The sequence below is a fragment of the Ranitomeya variabilis genome, chromosome 3 (genome assembly GCF_051348905.1).
Source record: "Ranitomeya variabilis isolate aRanVar5 chromosome 3, aRanVar5.hap1, whole genome shotgun sequence".
Classification (NCBI taxonomy): Eukaryota; Metazoa; Chordata; class Amphibia; order Anura; family Dendrobatidae; genus Ranitomeya; species Ranitomeya variabilis.
In genome coordinates, this window is record NC_135234.1 from 232,951,665 (window position 1) to 232,973,460 (window position 21,796).

General features: G+C 44.4%; 1 protein-coding gene across 1 annotated transcript in view; it reads right to left on the reverse strand.

The window, feature by feature from the left end:
* AMPD2 (adenosine monophosphate deaminase 2) overlaps positions 1-20,698 on the reverse strand; it is a 130,947-nt gene extending 110,249 nt beyond the window's left edge. Inside the window, exon 1 of the mRNA XM_077295239.1 lies at positions 20,551-20,698. Within this exon, the coding sequence (XP_077151354.1) occupies positions 20,551-20,581 (31 nt within the window). The 5' untranslated portion in view covers positions 20,582-20,698. The remainder of the gene's footprint in view (positions 1-20,550) is intronic.
* Positions 20,699-21,796: the final 1,098 nt, after the last annotated feature.

Consider the following 21,796-nt stretch of genomic DNA (forward strand, 5'->3'; position numbering starts at 1 on the left):
CTCTGCCAGGATCCCACCCCTGGCAGAGACCCTACAGTCTCTCCCTTCACAACACCCCCTGCCACAGGGTGTTGCTCCGTTCAATCCCGTCAGCGTTCTCCCTAACTTTCTGCCTGACCCCCAGTTTACCCACTATGGTGGGGAGTGGCCTAATGAATAGCACCCTTAGCTCCCCCCGGAGGCCCAGCTGTGAAACATATTGGTGTCTGTGATACCTGATTGGAGGAACTCCTTCGGTGCCATCGAACGTACCATGGCTCCCCTTAGCGGCGAAGCCACAGTACTGCAACGACCAGAACTCTGGGGCGCTGCAAATGCAGATTGAGATAATTTGCTAAAATATTAAAGAATGACTTAACTGTTGATTATCCTGCCGTTCTAGTGCTGCCGCTTCAGTGTTCCCTGGGGTTCTTTGTGTTCCTGGCTACATCAATGTCATACTGTATAACACGCATGACCACTGCAGCCAATCACTGGCCTCTGCCAGTATGTGTCATGAACAGCACATCATCACTGAAGCCAAACACACGAAGATCAGCAAAGAATTAAACAGGAAAGTCAAGCTGCTTTTACCTTTTTGACAGCTCTTTAAGGCTACGTTCACATTTGCGTTGTGCGCCGCAGCGTCGGCGCCGCAGCGCACAACGCAAACAAAAACGCGGCAAAACGCACGCTAAAACGCTGCGTTTTGCGCCGCATGCGTCGTTTTTGGCCGAAAGTTGGACGCAAAAAAAATGCAACTTGATGCGTTTCTTGCGTCCAACGCTTGCGGCCATGCGGCGCAAAACGCAGCACAACGCATGTCCATGCGCCCCCATGTTAAATATAGGGGCGCATGACGCATGCGGCGCCGCTGCGGCGCCCGACGCTGCGGCGCTGACCGCAAATGTGAACGTAGCCTAAGCTTTCCTTGTATCAATAAAATTGAGATTAAAGAAGCAAGGTGATACTACGTGAATTTTTTTTATCCCTGCAAATGGCACGTCCATGTGTTCACTTGAATGACTTCTTAAATAGAATCTGCAACAAGGTTTCTGCTTCCCAATTGGAGAGCAGCATAAACTGGGGACACAGACTTCTTGTTGTAGTTTTAATATCACTTTATTTGCTGCAGCTCTCCTAGTCCTCTCAGTGATGAGCTCAACCTAACCCAGCCTGCACCATTGACTGACAGCTTCCTGTGTACACTGGCAATAGCTAGAAAGCTTCAAATACATTTTGGGGTGGGATTAGCTGGAGCTCATAAATATTGAGGACTACATAGCAGGATCTCATAATTGAGAGGACTAGCAGATCTGCTGCAACCTAAAACACTGTTTTTTCTAAACTACAAAGAAGCTGCCCAATAACACACTGCTAGAATGAGGGTCTCTGTCCCTATTTTATGCCACTCTCAAACAGGATATCATATACCATAAACAGATTCTGTTTAAGCAACTGATTAATGATTGGTGGTTTTAAAAGTAATTTCAGATAATGTACGGGGCATTTCCACCAACCATGGCTCATGATGATTTTTAGAAATTCTGACCAATGATCATTAAGCTTATATGGAAATAATTGATTCACCACGGTAATTGACCAGTGTAAACAGGCTTTACGTCATGTTACTTGCTATCTTTGAAGCTCAATATCATAGGCTTTATTTTCTATTGTGTTGCCAGAGAGCATACTTCAATACATTTATCATAAGAGGCATGGAACAGTTAGACACACAATATCATCCAATTGGGAAAGCCTCAGGCTAAACATCTCCATAGGACTCGATTAAGGGGAGTCTCTCACCCCCAAAATAAAAATTAAACTAGCTATACAGTGATTTAGGGATCTTAGCCCTTATAAAAATTGTATTAGAACTATAAAGTTTAGTGAGAAACTTATTCTTAATTCAAATACAAATGAGTGGGCCGGTGTACCCCTGTGGCGCCCCAGGGTCCTGGTCATCACAGTAGCATTGCTTTCCTCACGGGGAGAGTGATGTTACGCTTGGAAGCGATGAAAGATATCTTTTATCAGGTAATCACCATTCACACAACATGTTCAAACTCCAGGACACAAGGGGGAGCTTTTGATCCTATTCCTAGGTGACTCCCCATATATATTGTAGTTTGGAGGGAAAGAGGTCAGATTGTCAGAGAGACAGAAGAGAGCAGACCGACATGGAGTGTCAGAAGGTCTGAAGGGGCCGTGTAGTCTGAAGTACTACAGCCCCTGGAGAAAGACATACAGAAGGAAAGAACATCATTCAGTGAGAGTGAAGGAGAGCGAGGCACAGGCGAGGACACCAGGGGGAGGACAGCAGCGAGCAGACTGTCTCCCTGGTAAAGCGCAGATAACCTAGGTTGTAAGGGACTCTAAGGCTTACATCAGAGACCGGCAGGACAGCTGAACTGCAAGTTACTTGTCCGCCATACACACCTGAAGACACAGTAACACAGAGCCCGGGGCGTGATAGAGTCCCTGTAAAAAGGCTCGAGTTACCTGTCATACAGGTATTGTCCTATCCTATATGGGGGACAGAGAGAAGAACTGTGAGGACCTTATCTGAAGCCATAGGCAGTAAGGGACTACAACACCACCGCGCTAGAGGAAGGCTTTTAATTCCACCTGGTAAAGGGGACTCTAAATTTGCTTCCAAGCCAGCCGGACCCTGCCTGCCCTGTGATCTGGTACCCTGGACTGTGGCTGCCTGAAGTTTTCAGTAAACCAGGTAAAAAGACTGGAAACTTGTGTCCTCGTTCTTTACTGCGCCATTCACCATCTTCCATCTACACACCAGGAGCCCGGGGGATATACTTCACCTGTGGGAAGTTATACCATCTAGCTGCCATAACATCACCCCAGAGGACCCCTTAAAGCAGCATCGGTCCCCACTGGCCGAATATCACAGGTGGCGTCACGAACATAAACTTTATTCAATTCCCCTTTTACATGGGTGCCCAGGGCCACAGACCGGGTCACCACCGTGACATCCCCCTGTGAACACCGGACCCGGTACCGGGTGCCCCACAGCCCTGGTGGGCGACTCCCCCCTGGCATGGTCATGGGTTCAGTGCATTGTTCGGCCACCTCAATTTGCATTCTTTGGAGTTCCTCCACTTGTGATACAACAGCGCTCACATTCCCAGAGCAAGTGCTGCCCAAACTCTGCACATGTGTGCGCACAGATACTGCCAGAGCCTGGCTGTGCGCACAATGTGGGCGAGCAGTGTTCTCTTCCCCGGCTCCTCTTTGAGGCCGTCGCTCACTACAGTGATACACTGAGAAGTGTAGTCGGTGACCAATGTCAGAGAGGAGGTGAGAGTATAGAAAAAATGTTATCTGTACAGCTCCTGTCTTTATTTAATCACCAAATTAGTGATTATCACAATTGCCACCAATCATAAACACTGTAAGAAACCCCATACATGAATACATGCAGTCATAGAAATGAGCCGAGGAGGAGAAGGCTCACGAGCCCACACTGCATGCGATTGGCTGGGCTCAGTCAGTGTCAATGCACAAATGCCAATACTTGGGTTGAGTTCAGGCAATGTTTTCTCTGTGCTAGCGAGCGCTGTCAATCAAAACAGGAGGAAGTCCCAAAAATCAGATTGAGGGTGTGCATCAGTGCATTGAGCCCTTGACCTTGCCAAAAGTGCACCAAAGCTCCTTTATTGTCATTTTAATTGAAAGTAATTTTGTCAGGTACTGCACCACTAAAAGTACAGTACTAGTATAATTGTTCTTAGGGGCTATGTCCCCTTTATCACTACTTTAATATGCATTTTTGGGGGTTACATGCTCCCTTTAATGCAACAGAGGCTATGTGGCCGCTATATGAGTAATGTAGTATCTAACAAGTAGACTAAACTGTTCCATAGAAATAAAATACAATGAAAAACATGTACATTGTGAGATTTGTGTTTTTGAAAAGGATCCTGCATATGCCTAAATGGTGGGATATGTCACAGGTTCTCGGGAGCTTTTCCTGGCGCATACATGTACCAGAGACCAGTAATTTGATATGAACAGGATCTTAAAAACTTGTGAGGTTTACTTATGAAACACAAAGGAATTTATACAATTCATAGACTTACAGTAGCTGTTCTTTTGGTTAATACATTTTATTGTTAGAATAAATTACACAAAAATTAGGTGATTTCCCTGAAGTGGAGATTCCCTTACTGTGAAGTCCCTGACTAGACTTCTCAGGCGTCATGTTCCTGATCTGTAACCATTATTCCTTTTCATGGTGCCTGTTATAAGCATACATCTGAGCTTTTTCACCTTGGAATCTTAAGGCTGTGTGCACACCTAGCAGATTTTTCGCGTTTGTTCGCTATAAAAACGCTATAAAACCACGAAAAAAATGCTCACATTAAGCATCCTATTTAAAAGAATGCAATCCGCATTTTTTGTGCACATGCTGCATTTTTTTCCTGAGCGGAATCGCATTCCAGAAAAAAATGCAGCATGTTCATTACATTTGCGGAATCGCGGCGATTCTGCACACATAGGAGTGCATTGATCTGCTTACTTCCCGCATGGGGCTATGCCCACCATGCGGGAAGTAAGCAGATCATGTGCGGTTGGTACCCAGGGTGGAGGAGAGGAGACTCTCCTCCACGGACTGGGCACCATATAATTGGTTAAAAAAAAAAAAGAATTAAAATAAAAAATAGTGATATACTCACCTTCTGGTGGCCCGATCTCCTCAGCGGCTTCCGTTCCTATAGATGGTGTGTGTGAAGGACCTGCGATGACGTCGTGGTCACATGACCGCGATGACGTTGCGGTCACGTGACCGCGACGTCAATGGAAGGTCCTGCACACACAGCATCTATAGGAACGGAAGCCGCTGAGGAGATCGGGCCACCAGAAGGTGAGTAACCATTTTTTTTATTTTTTTAAAATTATTGTTAACATTCTATCTTTTACTATAATGCGGCATAGGCAGCATCTATAGTAAAAAGTTGGTCACACTAGTCAAACACTATGTTTGACAAGTGTGACCAACCTGTCAATCAGTTTTCCAAGCGATGCTACAGATCGCTTGGAAAACGCTAGCATTCTGCAAGCTAATTATGCTTGCAAAACGCTAGTTTTCTGCGGGAATATGCATGCCAATTCTGCATGCGATATACCTGCGGCAGGAGGCGCAGAATTGCCGCAGAAATTTCCGCGGCAATTCTGCAACGTGTGCACTTAGCCTAAAACCAGTGAGCTGTCTCAAGACCTTTTTAACCTTATTGTTGCAAAACATACTGATAGCATTGGTTACAGAAGAATTTCTAAACTACTGAAGGTTACAGTAAGCACTGTGGAGGCCATAATCCAGAACTGGAAAGAACATAATTCTGAAGATTTCAGACAGAGCAGTGAAAAGAATTATCAGAAGAGTTGTCAACAACCAAGGACCACCTGTGGAGAGCTACAGAAAGACCTAGAATCAGAAGTACAATTGTTTCAAAGAAAACAGTAACTAATGCATCCAACCTCCATGGCCTGTATGCACGCTCACCTCCCAAGACTCCGTTGCTGAACAAAAAGCATGTTCAAGAGCGTTTAGGCCATGTTCACACAGTGCGTTTTTTACCGCGGAACCGCGGCGGTTTTGCCGCTGCGGTTCCACAGCTGTTTTCCATGCAGGGTACAGTACACTGTACCCTATGGAAAACAGGACACACTGTGCACATGGTCCGGAAATTAAAAAAAAAAGCCGTGCTGAATAGCTCCCGGAAAAAAGAAGGAGCATGTCAATTCTTCTTCCTGAACCGCAGCGGTTCTGCACCCATAGACCTCCATTGTGAGGTCAAAATCGCAGTAAAACCCGCAGATCAAAAATATATCTGCGGGTTTTACTGCGGTTTGTTGTGCAGAACCGCTGCAGCCGGAAGTGCGGGGAAGCCGGCGGAAGTGCGGGGCCGGAAGTGCGTGGGCGGAGAGACATGGAGGCATACCGGCGCATGGGGATCGTGTCGGCCGTTTGATTGATTTGGTATGTGTGTCTGTGTGTGTGTGTCTGTGTGTGTATGTGTGTGTGTATGCGTGTGTGTGTGTGTGTCCCCATGCGACGCTAGTGCCACCATTGTGCTAAGTCGCCGTATGGACTACTACTCCCATCCGGTATTAGGATGGGAGAGTTGTCCCTGTGTCCGGCGACTTAGCACAATGGTAAAGTTACACCAAACACCTACACACAATACACATACATGACACACAGTACAGTACATACAACACATAACACAGTATATACTCACCAACAGCACACTTGTAGGCGAAGCCCTCGATCCTCCAGGAAAAAATCGCAAAATAATAAACCAAATCCATACTCCCTGTCCGCAGAATCCATAAAACGAGTGTCCCACGCCGATCGGCTGCTCTCCGGCGATACACTGCCAGGAGCGAAGCTCCTAGCAGTGTGTCGCGTACTGTTCCGGAGTTCAATGACTCCGGCGTCTCGGTTAACAGCAGTACAGCTGCGTTGAACTTTCCCACGCAGCACTGCCGTTAAGCGAGAGTGCCGGGGTCAATGATCGCCGGTAAACTCGCTCGCGCATGCGCAGTGACACACCGACAGGAACTATGGCTCCTGTCAGTGTGTTGCTGCATCCGTGGAGAGCAGACATATCTCTGGATGTGTCTGTTCTCCATGGAAAATCTTCGTGGGATACGTGGCACTTAAATACGTGGCACTTAAATACGTGACACGTGTCACTTATACGTGATACGTGTCACTTAAATACGTGACACGTGTCACTTATACGTGATACGTGTCACTTAAATACATGATACGTGTCACTTAAATACGTGGCACGTGGCACTTAAATACGTGGCACTGAAATACGTGATACGTGGCACGTGGCACTTAAATACGTGGCACGTGGCACTGAAATACGTGGCACGTGGCACTGAAATATGTGGCACGTGGCACTTAAATATGTGGCACGTGGCACTGAAATACGTGGCACGTGGCACTTAAATATGTGGCACGTGGCACTTAAATACGTGGCACGTGGCACTGAAATACGTGGCACGTGGCACTTAAATATGTGGCACGTGGCACTTAAATACGTGGCACGTGGCACTGAGATACGTGGCACGTGGCACTTAAATACGTGGCACGTGGCACTGAAATACGTGGCACGTGGCACTGAAATATGTGGCACGTGGCACTTAAATACGTGGCACGTGGCACTGAAATACGTGGCACGTGGCACTGAAATACGTGGCACGTGGCACTTAAATATGTGGCACGTGGCACTTAAATACGTGGCACGTGGCACTGATACGTGGCACGTGGCACTTAAATACGTGGCACGTGGCACTAAAATACGTGGCACGTGGCACTTAAATACGTGATACGTGGCACTGAAATACGTGGCACTGAAATACGTGGCACTGAAATACGTGGCACGTGGCACTTAAATACGTGGCACTTAAATACGTGGCACGTGGCACTGAAATACGTGGCACTTAGGCTATGTTCACATTTGCGTTGTGCGCCGCAGCGTCGGCGCCGCAACACACAACGCAAAGTAAAACGCAGCAAAACGCATGCACAACGCTGCGTTTTGCGCCGCATGCGTCCTTTTTTTGATTGATTTTGGACGCAGCAAAAATGCAACTTGCTGCGTCCTCTGCGCCCGGATGCGTGCGCTGCAGTGACGCATGCGGCGCAAAACGCGGAGCGCTGTCATTCAAAACACGTCCACTCATTTTGGTGTTTAGTCCCAAAATGGAGGATGGAAGAAGAAAAGGGTTGGCCAAGGAAATGACATCATTTCTTTTTTTTTTTTCCCCCACTGCAGTTAAAGCTTTATTTGTGTCAAACACAGACAATTTGCAGAGAAAACTGCATACAAAACGCACAAAAAACCGCACTAAAAAACGCACCAAAAAACGCACCAAAAAACGCACCAAAAACGCACCAAAAACGCACCTGCGTTTTCTGCAGAGACCTGCAGATTCAGTCAGGAAAAAAAAAGGATGGAAATCCTGAACGTGTGAACATAGCCTTAGGCCATGTGCACACGTTCAGGATTGTTAGCGTTTTTTTCGCGTTTTTTCGCTATAAAAACGTGATAAAAACGCGAAAAAAAACGCTTACATAAGCCTCCTATTATTTACAGGGTATTCCGCATTTTTGGTGCAAATGTTGCGATTTTTTCCGCGAAAAAATCGCATAGCGGAAAAAAAAGCAACATGTTCATTAAAAATGCGGAATTGCAGGGATTCCGCACACCTAGGGGTCCATTGATCTGCTTACTTCCCGCACGGGGCTGTGCACACCATGCGGGAAGTAAGCAGATTATATGCGGTTGGTACCCAGGGTGGAGGAGAGGAGACCCTCCTCCACGCACTGGGCACCATATAAGTGGTCAAAAAATAAGAAATAAAATAATAAACAGTCCTATACTCACCCTCGATGTCTTGCCGCCTCCTCGCACGCTGCCGTTCGGTTTCTGTACCTGGTGTGCGCTGAAGGACCTCGCCGAATGACGTCACTGTCCTGTGATTGGTCGTGAGCGGTCATGTGACCGCTCACGTGACCGTGACGTCACGGGAGGTCCTGTGCGCACAGACCAGCTATACGGAACGGACGCCGGTGAGATGTCTGGGTGAGTATAAGCATTTTTTTATTTTTTTTATTATTTTTAAATATTCTATCTTTTACTATAGATGCTGCATAGGCAGCATCTATAGTAAAAAGTTGGTCACACTTGTCAAACGCTATGTTTGACAAGTGTGACCAACCTGTCAGTCAGTTTTCCAAGCGATGCTACAGATCGCAGGGAAAACTTTAGCATTCTGCAAGCTAATTACGCTTGCAGAATGCTAAAAAAACGCGAAAAAAACGGAAAAAAAACGCAAAAAAAAAAATGCGGATTTCTTGCAGAAAATTTCCGGTTTTCTTCAGGAATTTTCTGCAAGAAATCCGCAACGTGTGCACATACCCTTAAAGTTTGCTCAACAATATTTACACAAACCTGTGAAATAGTGGGAGAATATAGTCTGGTCAGATGAGACCAAAATTTAACCCCTTCATGACCCAGCCTATTTTGGCCTTAATGACCTTGCCATTTTTTGCAATTCTGACCAGTGTCCCTTTATGAGGTAATAACTCAGGAACGCTTCAACGGATCCTTGCGGTTCTGAGATTGTTTTTTCGTGACATATTGGGCTTCATGTTAGTGGTAAATTTAGGTCGATAATTTCTGAGTTTATTTGTGAAAAAAACGGAAATTTGGTGAAAATTTTGAAAATTTTGCAATTTTCACATTTTGAATTTTTATTCTGTTAAACCAGAGAGTTATGTGACACAAAATAGTTAATAAATAACATTTCCCACATGTCTACTTTACATCAGCACAATTTTGGAAACAAATTTTTTTTTTGCTAGGAAGTTATAAGGGTTAAAATTTGACCAGTGATTTCTCATTTTTACAACAAAATTTACAAAACCATTTTTTTTAGGGACCACCTCACATTTGAAGTCAGTTTGAGGGGTCTATATGGCTGAAAATACCCAAAAGTGACACCATTCTAAAAACTGCACCCCTCAAGGTGCTCAAAACCACATTCAAGAAGTTTATTAACCCTTCAGGTGTTTCAGAGCAGCAGAAGCAACAAATAGGGGAAAAATTAACATTTAACTTTTTAGTCACAAAAATGATCTTTTCGCAACAATTTTTTTATTTTCCCAAGGGTAAAAGGAGAAACTGGACCACGGATGTTGTTGTCCAATTTGTCCTGAGTACGCTGATGCCTCATATGTGGGGGTAAACCACTGTTTGGGCGCATGGCAGGGCTCGGAAGGGAAGGAGCGCCATTTGACTTTTTGAATTAAAAATTGGCTCCAATCTTTAGCGGACACCATGTCGCGTTTGGAGAGCCCCCGTGTGCCTAAACATTGGAGCTCCCCCACAAGTGACCCCATTTTGGAAACTAGACCCCCCAAGGAACGTATCTAGAAGCATAGTGAGCACTTTAAACCCCCAGGTGCTTCACAAATTAATCCGTAAAAATGAAAAAGTACTTTTTTTTTCACACAAATTTTCTTTTAGCCTCAATTTTTTCATTTTCACATGGGCAACAGAATAAAATGGATCCTAAAATTTGTTGGGCAATTTCTCCTGAGTACGCCAATACCTCATATGTGGGGGTAAACTACTGTTTGGGCACATGGTAAGGCTCGGAAGGGAAGGAGCGCCATTTGACTTTTTGAATGAATAATTATCTCCATCGTTAGCGGACACCATGTCAGGTTTGGAGAGCCCCTGTGTGCCTAAACATTGGAGCTCCCCCACAAGTGACCCCATTTTGGAAACTAGACCCCCCAAGGAACTTATCTAGATGCATAGTGAGCACTTTAAACCCTCAGGTGCTTCACAAATTGATCCGTAAAAATGAAAAAGTACTTTTTTTTCACACAAAATTTTTTTTAGCCTCATTTTTTTCATTTTCACATGGGCAACAGGATAAAATGGATCCTAAAATTTGTTGGGCAATTTCTCCTGAGTACGCCGATACCTCATATGTGGGGGTAAACCACTGTTTGGGTGCACGGCAAGGCTTGGAAGGGAAGGCGCGCCATTTGACTTTTTCAATGGAAAATTAGCTCCAATCGTTAGTGGACACCATGTTGCGTTTGGAGAGCCCCTGTGTGCCTAAACATTGGAGCTCCCCTACAAGTGACCCCATTTTGGAAACTAGACCCCCCAAGGAACTAATCTAGATGTATAGTGAGCACTTAAAACCCCCAGGTGCTTCACAGAAGTTTATAACGCAGAGCCATGAAAATAAAAAAATATTTTTCTTTCCTCAAAAATGATTTTTAGCCCGGAGTTTTTTATTTTCCCAAGGATAATAGGAGAAATTGGACCCCAAATGTTGTTGTCCAGTTTGTCCTGACTACGATGATACCCCATATGTGGGGGTAAACCACTGTTTGGGCGCACGGCAGGGCTCGGAAGGGAAGGCACGCCATTTGGCTTTTTGAATGGAAAATTAGCTTCAACCATTAGCGGACACCATGTCGCGTTTGGAGAGCCCCTGTGTGCCTAAACATTGGAGCTCCCCTACAAGTGACCCCATTTTGGAAACTAGACCCCCCCAAGGAACTAATCTAGATGTATAGTGAGCACTTAAAACCCCCAGGTGCTTCACAGAAGTTTATAACGCAGAGCCATGAAAATAAAAAAATATTTTTCTTTCCTCAAAAATGATTTTTAGCCCGGAGTTTTTTATTTTCCCAAGGATAATAGGAGAAATTGGACCCCAAATGTTGTTGTCCAGTTTGTCCTGAGTACGATGATACCCCATATGTGGGGGTAAACCACTGTTTGGGCGCACGGCAGGGCTCGGAAGGGAAGGCACGCCATTTGGCTTTTTGAATGGAAAATTAGCTTCAATCATTAGCGGACACCATGTCGCGTTTGGAGAGCCCCTGTGTGCCTAAACATTGGAGCTCCCGCACAAGTGACCCCATATTGGAAACTAGACCTCCCAAGGAACTAATCTAGATGTGTGGTGAGCACTTTGATCCCTCAAGTGCTTCACAGAAGTTTATAACGCAGAGCCATGAAAATAAAAAATTATTTTTCTTTCCTCAAAAATGATTTTTTAACCCACAATTTTTTATTTTCCCAAGGGTAACAGGAGAAATTGGACCCCAAAATTTGTTGTGCAGTTTCTCCTGAGTACGCTGATACCCCATATGTGGGGGTAAACCACTGTTTTGGCACACGTCGGGGAGCGGAAGGGAAGTAGTGACGTTTTGAAATGCAGACTTTAATGGAATGCTCTGCGGGCGTCACGTTGCATTTGCAGAGCCCCTGATGTGCCTAAACAGTAGGAACTCCCCACAATTGACCCCACTTTGGAAACTAGACCCACAAGGGAACTAATCTAGATGTGTGGTGAGCACTTTGATCCCTCAAGTGCTTCACAGAAGTTTATAACGCAGAGCCGTGAAAATAAAAAATGTGTTTTCTTTCCTCAAAAATATTTTTTTAGCCCAGAATTTTTTAATTTTCCCAAGGGTAACAGGAAAAATTTGATCCCAAAAGTTGTTGTCCAGTTTCTCCTGAGTACGCTGATACCCCATATGTGGGGGTAAACTACTGTTTGGGCACATGGCGGGGCTCGGAATGGAAGTAGTGACGATTTGGAATGCAGACTTTGATGGAATGGTCTGCGGGAATCATGTTACGTTTGCAGAGCCCCTGATGTGCCTAAACAGTAGAAACCCCCCACAAGTGACCCCATTTTGGAAACTAGACCCCCCAAGGAACTTATCTAGATGTGTGGTGAGCACGTTCAACCCCCAAGTGCTTCACAGAAGTTTACAACGCAGAGCCGTGAAAATAAAAAATAATTTTTCTTTCCTCAAAAAAGATGTTTTAGCAAGCAATTGTTTATTTTCACAAGGGTAACAGGAGAAATTGGACCCCAATATTTGTTGCTCAGTTTGTTGTGAGTACGCTGATACCTCATATGTGGGGGTAAACCACTGTTTGGGCGCACGTCAGGGATCGGAAGGGAAGTAGTGACATTTGAAATGCAGACTTTGATGGAATGGTCTGCGGGCGTCACGTTGCATTTGCAGAGCCCCTGATGTGCCTAAACAGTAGAAACCCCCCCACAAGTGACCCCATTTTGGAAACTAGACCCCAAAAGGATCTTATCTAGATGTGTGGTGAGCACTTTCAACCCCCAAGTGTTTCACATAAGTTTATAACGTAGAGCCGTGAAAATAAAAAATAATTGTTCTTTCCTCAAAATTATGTTTTAGCAAGTAATTTTTTTTTTTTGCAAGGGTAACAGGAGAAATTGGACCCCAATAGTTGTTGCCCAGTTTGTCCTGAGTACGCTGGTATCCCATATGTGGGGGTAAACCACTGTTTGGGCGCACGTCGGGGCTTGGAAGGGAGGGCGCACCATTTGACTTTTTGAACGCAAGATTGGCTGGAATCAATGGTGGCGCCATGTTGCATTTGGAGACCCCTGATGTGCCTAAACAGTGGAAACCCCTCAATTCTAACTTCAACACTAACCCCAACACACCCCTAACCCTAATCCCAACTGTAGCCATAACCATAATCACAACCCTAACCCCAACACACCCCTAACCACAACCCTAACCCCAACACACCCGTAACCCTAAATCCAACCCTAATCCTAACCCTAATCCCAACCCTACCCACAACTGTAACCCCAACACAACCCTAACCCTATCCTTAACCCTAACCACAAGCCTAATCTTAACCCTATTTCCAACCCTAGCCCTAATTCCAACCCTAAGGGTACCGTCTCACATAACGATTTACCAAAGATCACGACCAGCGATACGACCTGGCCGTGATCGTTGGAAAGTCATTGTGTGGTCGCTGGGGAGCTGTCACACAGACCGCTCTCCAGCGACCAACGATGCCAAGGTCCCAGGTAACCAGGGTAAACATCGGGTTACTAAGCACAGGGCCGCGCTTAGTAACCCGATGTTTACCGTGGTTACCAGCGTAAAAGTAAAAAAAAAAAAACGTACATACTCACATTTCGGTGTCCTTCAGGTCCCTTGCCGTCTGCTTCCCGCTCTGACTGAGTGCCGCCATACAGTGAGAGCAGAGCGCAGCGGTGACGTCACTGCTGTGCTGTGCTCTCACTTTCCGGCCGGCAGACAGTCAGAGCGGGAAGCAGACGGCAAGGGACCTGAAGGACACCGAAATGTGAGTATGTAAGTTTTTTTTTTTTTTTTTACTTTTACGCTGGTAACCACGGTAAACATCAGGATACTAAGCGCGGCCCTGCGCTTAGTAACCCGATGTTTACCCTGGTTACAAGTGAACGCATCGCTGGATCGCTGTCACACACACCGATCCAGCGATGACAGCGGGAGATCCAGCGACGAAAGAAAGTTCCAAACGATCTGCTACGACGTACGATTCTCAGCAGGGTCCCTGATCGCTGCTGCGTGTCAGACACAGCGATATCGTATGGATATCCCTGGAACATCACAGATCGTACCGTCGTAGCGACCAAAGTGCCACTGTGAGACGGTACCCTAACTCTAATTCCAACCCTAACCCTAAGGCTATGTGCCCACTTTGCGGATTCGTGTGAGATTTTTCCGCACCATTTTTGAAAAATCCGCAGGTAAAAGGCACTGCGTTTTACCTACGGATTTACAGCGGATTTCCAGTGTTTTTTTGTGCGGATTTCACCTGCGGATTCCTATTGAGGAACAGGTGTAAAACGCTGCGGAATCCGCACAAAGAATTGACATGCTGCGGAAAATACAACGCAGCGTTTCTGCATGGAATTTTCCGCACCATGGGCACAGCGGATTTGGTTTTCCTTAGGTGTACATGGTACTGTAAACCTGATGGAAAACTGCTTCGAATTCGCAGCGGCCAATCCGCTGCGAATCCGCGGCCAATCCGCTGCGTATCCGCTGCGTATCCGCGGCCGATCCGCTGCGTATCTGCTGCGTATCCGCTGCGGATCCGCTGCCGATCCGCTGCGGATCCGCGGCCGATCCGCTCTGTGTGCACATGCCATAACCCTACCCCTAACCCTACCCGTAACCCTAACCCTACCCCTAACCCTACCCCTAGTTCTAACCCTAGTTCTAACCCTAACCCTAGTGGAAAAAGAAAAAAAAAAAATTCTTTATTTTATTATTGTCCCTATGGGGGTGATAAAGGGGGGGGTTATTTATTATTTTTTTTATTTTGATCGCTGTGATAGAACCTACCACAGCGATCAAAATGTACCTGTAAGGAATCTGCCGACTGGCAGATTCGGCGGGCGCACTGAGCATGCGCCGGCCATTTTCCAAGATGGCGGCGCCCAGCGAGGAGACGGCCGGACACCGGGAGGATCGGTAAGTATGAAGGGGTGGTGGGGGGGGGGTGTCGGAGCACAGGGGGGGGTGATCGGACCACAGGGGGGCTTTATTCACACAAGGAGGGAGCGGACAGGAGGACGGGGGAGCCGGCAGGCGGACGGAGGGGACCGGAGGACTAACGGAGGACTGGGGGGGCGATCGGTGGGGTGGGGGGGGTCCACTTAAGTATTTCCAGCCATGGCCGATGATATTGCAGCATCGGCCATGGCTGGATTGTAATATTTCACCAGTTTTTTAGGTGAAATATTACAAATCGCTCTGATTGGCAGTTTCACTTTCAACAGCCAATCAGAGCGATCGTAGCCACGGGGGGGTGAAGCCACCCCCCCTGGGCTGAAGTACCACTCCCCCTGTCTCTGCAGATCGGGTAAAATCGGAGTTAACCCCTTCACCCGATCTGCAGGGACGCGATCATTCCATGACGCATACGCTGCGTCATAGGTCGGGAAGGCACAGACTTTCATGACGCAGCGTATGCGTCAAAGGTCGGGAAGGGGTTAACTCTTTGGATGCCAAAATACACATCATGTTTGGAGGCTAAAGGCACTGCATATCAACCCAAAAACACAATACCAACAGTGAAGTTTGGAGGTGTGTACATCATGGTGCTGAGCTGTTTTTCAGCATAAGGCACTGGCAAACTTCATATAATTGAAGGAAGGATGAATGGACAAATGTACCGACACATTCTTGAAAAAAAATCTTCTGCCATCTACCAGGAAGAAAGAAAATAAAGCTGCTAGAATGGCCCAGCCAATTACCTGACCTGAGTCCAATATGGAAGGAACTAAAGCTCAGCGTTCATAGAAGGAGCCCACTTAACTTGAAGAGTGTTTGTATGGCAGAATGGGTCAAAATCACACCTGAACAATGAATGCAACTAGTTCCTCTATACAGGAGGTGTCTTGAAGCTTTATAAAATTTGATCTAGTGCGTTCAATACTTTTTCCCTGTGTAATTTCTAATTATTACACAGGACATCTATGGTTTGATTTGAGTGGATTGGATGGGTTGCTAGTACCGATATCTGATGATAATTTCATGTCAATAGCAGGTTTAGAAATATATTTAGAAAATTAGTGACCTGTTCAATACTTATTTCACCCTCTGTAGGTTAAACAATTTTATATTTTGATAGATCAGACTCTCAAGACACAACATTGCTTAATATGCTTTTTTTTTTTTCTTTTACTGATATTACAGTATACAGTTGTGGCCAAAAGTATTGACACCCCTGCAATTCTGTCAGATAATACTCAGTTTCTTCCTGAAAATGATTGCAATCATAAATTCTTTGGTATTATCTTCATTTAATTTGTCTTAAATGAAAAAACATTTTCTGCCAGTGCCTAGGGCCCCCGCTCCCCCAGGGGCCCTCAGCTAGCGGCACATCACGCAGCTGCTATGGAGCCCCTGTGAGGCAGGGGGCCCGCCTGTCGCAAGCGCCAACTCCCCTGCCGCCGCTTTGAACTTTACGAGCGTCTGCCGGTAAAATTCAAAGCAAATGATGGAGGAGAGAGCGTCACCTGACGCTCCCTCTCCCATCATTCCCCACTCTGCCTCTGACACTGCCGCTGCGGGTGCGCGATGACGTCATCGCGCACTCGCTGTGTGTCAGGCAGTGCAGCGGCAGCCGCCGAGACCAGAGCAGGGAGGGAGCAGCGAAGCGCGGGAACATTGAGAGGTGAGGAGTGGTTTTTTTTTTTGGAACTGTAACAGTGAGTAGTGGTCCTGGACTATGGGGCCATTCTTGGGGGGAGGGGGGCTGTGCTGTATACTACATGTCTGTGCTATATACTACATGGCTGTTCTATATACTATGTGGGCTGTGTTATATAATATGTGGCTGTGCTATATACTATATGGGCTGTTATATGCTACGTGGGCTGTTATATACTACATGGCTGTGTTATATGCTACATGTCTGTGCTATATACCACGTGGGCCGTGTTATATACTACGTGGCCTGTTATATGCTACGTGGCTGTGCTATATACTACGTGGGCTGTGTTATATACTATGTGGGCTGTTATATGCTACGTGGGCTGTGCTATATACTACATGGCTCTTCTATATACTACGTGGGCTGTGTTATATAATATGTGGCTATGCTATATACTATATGGGCTGTTATATGCTATGTGGACTGTTATATACTACATGGCTGTTCTATAAACTACGTGGGCCGTGTTATATACTATGTGGCTGTGCTATATGCGATCATGAATCGTAGTATGTGTTAAAGGGGGGGGGGCCACTGAGACTCTTTTGCCCAGGACCCTCAAAAACCTGGAGCTGGCACTGATGGCAGCGACTAGGACCTACAGGACCTCAGATGCCATAGGAACCCATCCGCACTCCAAAATTTCATCTTAGGGGACTCAACGAGTGTCCAGAACAGATCATGCAGCTTAAACGTTGCTGTCAGTGAGAGACAGTTGCATTTAAAGGGCTAATAGAATTGACTGGTGCCATCTCTGGTCACAGCTATTAGACGCGATATCAGCGATTGCTCACACATTGAGTTTTTGCTTCATTTCTTCAACTCGTTTTTCTGTGGAACAAAGCCAGCGTTTTATAGGACCATCAAAGTGAATGAGATTTCTTGAACCCTCATGCATATTCTGCTTATTTTTTACTTTGCAGATTTTAACCTTCAAAGGTTTCATTTTTTAAAATGTGGAGCACATTAATTCTTTCAGCATTTTTTAAGCGTTTCCCACCCATTCAAATTAATGGGGTAGACAATTCAAGTAAAAACTCATGCAAAAAAGCACATATTTTATGCAGCGTTTTTCATGCCATCGCTCTGGTTTTTGTAACAGAAAAATCCTTCTGCAAATATGAAATGCATGCACATATCCTAATACAGCTAGCTATTGCATTGTGTAAAGCCGAAAAAGCTACTGAGCCCACTCCTTACAACCGGTCCCGCTTTATTACATAATTCTACTTCATGGGGCAGGAAGGGGTTAAATATGCTGTTGCTTTCAGAGGTGTCTCATACTTGTTATCTCTGATCTCTTTTTTTTTTTTTTGGTCGATGGATGGAGTAAGTGTGAGGTGCTTGTTCTTTGCATGTAACTTTTTGGTCCCGATTTATCAGAGCTTTTAAACCATAAAAACTTTGAAAAGTCTAAAAAAAAGTTTGCACAACGTGACGTTTTCAAACCAGTTTGAATCAGCTATGCTCATATTGGTGGAGTTTGGAGCAGCCAGGGTGGACGGGGCATGACTACGCCGACCCATCACATTTAGCAAAACTGTAGGCATTTCTTATTCCAGAAATGTTACTCCTGTCCTCTCATTGGTATTAGGCATCACAGTGAGTAGAATTTCAGACATATACAGACAGCCACACTATTTCTTCTCACCCTAAAACTAGTGAAAGGTAAAATTACTGACATTGCTTATCATTTTACAGTCGCACCTGTCAAGGGGTGGGATATAGTGGGCAGCAAGAGAACATTCCGTTTTTGAAGTTGATATGATGCAAGCAGTACGAATGGGCAAAGTGTAAGATCTGATTCATCACATTCTCCTTCATAGTAACAATATTTCCTAAAGGCAGTGGCATCTTTCAGCATGATAATTCCCTGACAAACTATAAATGTTATTCAAGAATGGTGTGAGGAACATATCAAACAATTCAAGCTGTTAACTTGGCCTCCAAATTCCCCAGATTTCAATGAGATGGAAAAACAAGTTAGATCCATGGAGGTCCTAATTCACAACTTACAGGACTCAAAGAATCTGCTTCTGCTACAAATATACCACATTGTATAAACACTTTATTTTCCCATATAAATCTTTTATATGGAGATACTCGTAGCTAAAAAGCTCCAAGTTCTAGCAATGAATACAGAAGTTATTTCTTCAAATGTAAAATAACTGTTTGTGTATATTAACAGTTGTGACCCCCAAAAATCTGCAAATACATACATTAATTTTTTTTCTGTTAGTTTTGGCATAATTGTGGTTTTACTGGTTCTTCATGCCTTTCAGACATAAATCAGACTGTTTAACCTCTTAGATGGTAGGGCCAATGGTACCCTCCGTCTCCCAACAGGTGCCAGCCACGACAACAGCATGCCACTAACTAGCCTTGACAGCCAGTGGTATACCAATGGCTTCCAAGACTGGCACGACTGTATGGCTAACAAATTGCTTGTTTACCCCTGAGAGGCAATAATGCTTTGGTATGCCAAGTATATCAAAGCATTATTACGTCAATTCTGAGTTCACATTGTGATGTACAATAATCAATATAGTAAAAAAATATATATACCATAAAGGTTAATAAAGTTTGTAAAATAAAATGTTTATTTAAATAAAAAAATGATACATTTTATCCCCCCCCCCAAAAAATATATAAATATATATATATATATATATATATATATATATATACATACATACATACATACATATTGTCACATTTCTCATGAACTATACTGTAAAGTCAGCACGTTACTTCAGCCACACTGTAAATTACGTGAAAAAAAACAATGGCAACATGCTTTTCACAATTTCATACCTAAAAAAAAAAATTAAAAACTCCAAAATATAATGCAAAAATGATTTCTATTAAAAAATATGACTTCATTAAATAAAATAAGTAAAAAAATGTATAACTCTAGGAATGCTATGACATAAAAAATGAATATCAAAACTAAAACTAATATTAAAAGGGATGAAGCAGCCCAGCCAGAGCCTACTCTAAAAGTTCCTGCAAGACTTCAACCCCCCAACCATTTATGCCTGTATAGACATTTAAAGATAAACAAGTTAATTTCTTTATGACCCAAAAGTAATGCTCCAGTAGCGAAAAATCGCGTTTAGAAGTTCTGTATAAATGTGTCGGCAAGTGCTTTGGGCCTTGATGATGCACTTACAGCTCCTCAGCCTCACACTGTATAGCTCTCCTTTGGTTGATTGACAGATCGTAGGCGCCAATACACAGCAATGAATACAGCATGAGACTGAGGAGCTATTAGTGCATCGTCATGTCCCAATGCACTTCCAGACGCATTTATAGAGAAATGTAAATTTGGATTTCTTGCTGCTACAGCATTGCTTTTGGGTCATTAATAGTGATGAGCAAATATACTCGTTACTCGAGATTTCTCGAGCACGCTCGGGTGTCCTCCGAGTATTTTTTAGTGCTCGAAGATTTAGTTTTTCTTTTCGCAGCTGGGTGATTTACATCTGTTAGTCAGCATAAGTACATGTGGGGATTCCCTAGCAACCAGGCAACCCCCACATGTACTTATGCTGGCTAACAGATGTAAATCATTCAGCTGCGGCAAGAAAAACTAAATCTCCGAGCACGAAAAAATACTCGGAGGACCCCCGAGCGTGCACGAGAAATCTCAAGTAACGAGTATAATAGCTCATCACTAGAGATCAACTTACCTACTTTTTAAAGGGCTACACAGTCATATAAATGGTTTTGATGCAGAAGTTACCAACAAGTTCCCTATAAGAACATAAAGCAATGTTCAGCTCAAATGTATGACATCTTTTTCTAAAGAAATGTCAGAAAGCTGTTACAATTACATCAGTAAACCTAAGTCATATTGCACATTTTGGATAAACTTTGCGGTAATTCTGGGTCATGTTTAGAATTATTAGAGCACAGAATAAGAGTGACTACATACCTCTTGGCAGAATTTTGGGTGTATCCATCATGCCTTGAACAGGATGCCCAAAAGCTAAATTCTTCACACAGAATAAATGTCCATGCACGGAAGTGCAGTGTTGTCACATAAGGCCCTTGTTCCTAGAAATATTAACACAGCAGGCACAGACACACCTGGCCAAAGAGCAAATTTGTCCAGTTAATAATCTTCTAATAGGAAGTGAATGATACATGACAGATAAGAGACAGTAACAGCTCGCTTTCATGCAATGCTCTGTTCCTGCAGTCATATTGCCATTTATCTGATATAGCAATGTAATTTATTCAAGAAATTACTGATTTTTAAGTGTTAGGGTATGTGCACACGTCCGGATTTCTTGCAGAAATTTCCTGAAGAAAACCGGAAATTTTCTGCAAGAAATCCGCATTTTTATTTTGCGTTTTTTTTCCGTTTTTTTCGCGTTTTTTTTAGCATTCTGCATGCGTAATTAGCTTGCAGAATGCTAAAGCTTTCCAAGCGATCTGTAGCATCGCTTGGAAAACTGACTGACAGGTTGGTCACACTTGTCAAACATAGTGTTTGACAAGTGTGACCAACTTTTTACTATAGATGCTGCTTATGCAACATCTATAGTAAAAGATAGAATGTTTAAAAATAATTTAAAAAAATTAAAAAATGGTTATACTCACCCTCTGCACAGAGCCGATGTCCTCAGCGGCGTCCGTTCCTATAGATGCCGGTGTGGTTCAGGACCTTCGATGACGTCGCGGCTTGTGATTGGTCGCGTGAGTCACATGAGCGGTCACGCGACCAATCACAAGACAGCGACGTCATCACAGGTCCTGAACCACACCATCTATAGGAACGGAAGAGAGAGCATGCACCGGAGAGGCGGGAACACTTCGGGGGCCATCAGAGGGTGAGTATAGGACTATTTTTTATTTTAATTCTTTTTTTTTTTACCAATTATATGGTGCCCAGTCCGTGGAGGAGAGTCTCCTCTCCTCCACCCTGGGTACCAACCGCACATAATCTGCTTACTTCCCGCATGGTGTACATAGCCCTGTGAGGGAAGTAAGCAGATCAATGCACTCCTAGGTGTGCGGAATCCCCGCAATTCCGCATTTTTAATGAACATGTTGCTTTTTTTTCCGCGATGCGATTTTTTTGCGAAAAAAAATGCAACATTTGCACAAAAAATGCGGAATACATTGAAACTAATGGGAGGCATATGTCAGCGTTTTTTTCGCGTTTTTATAGCGAA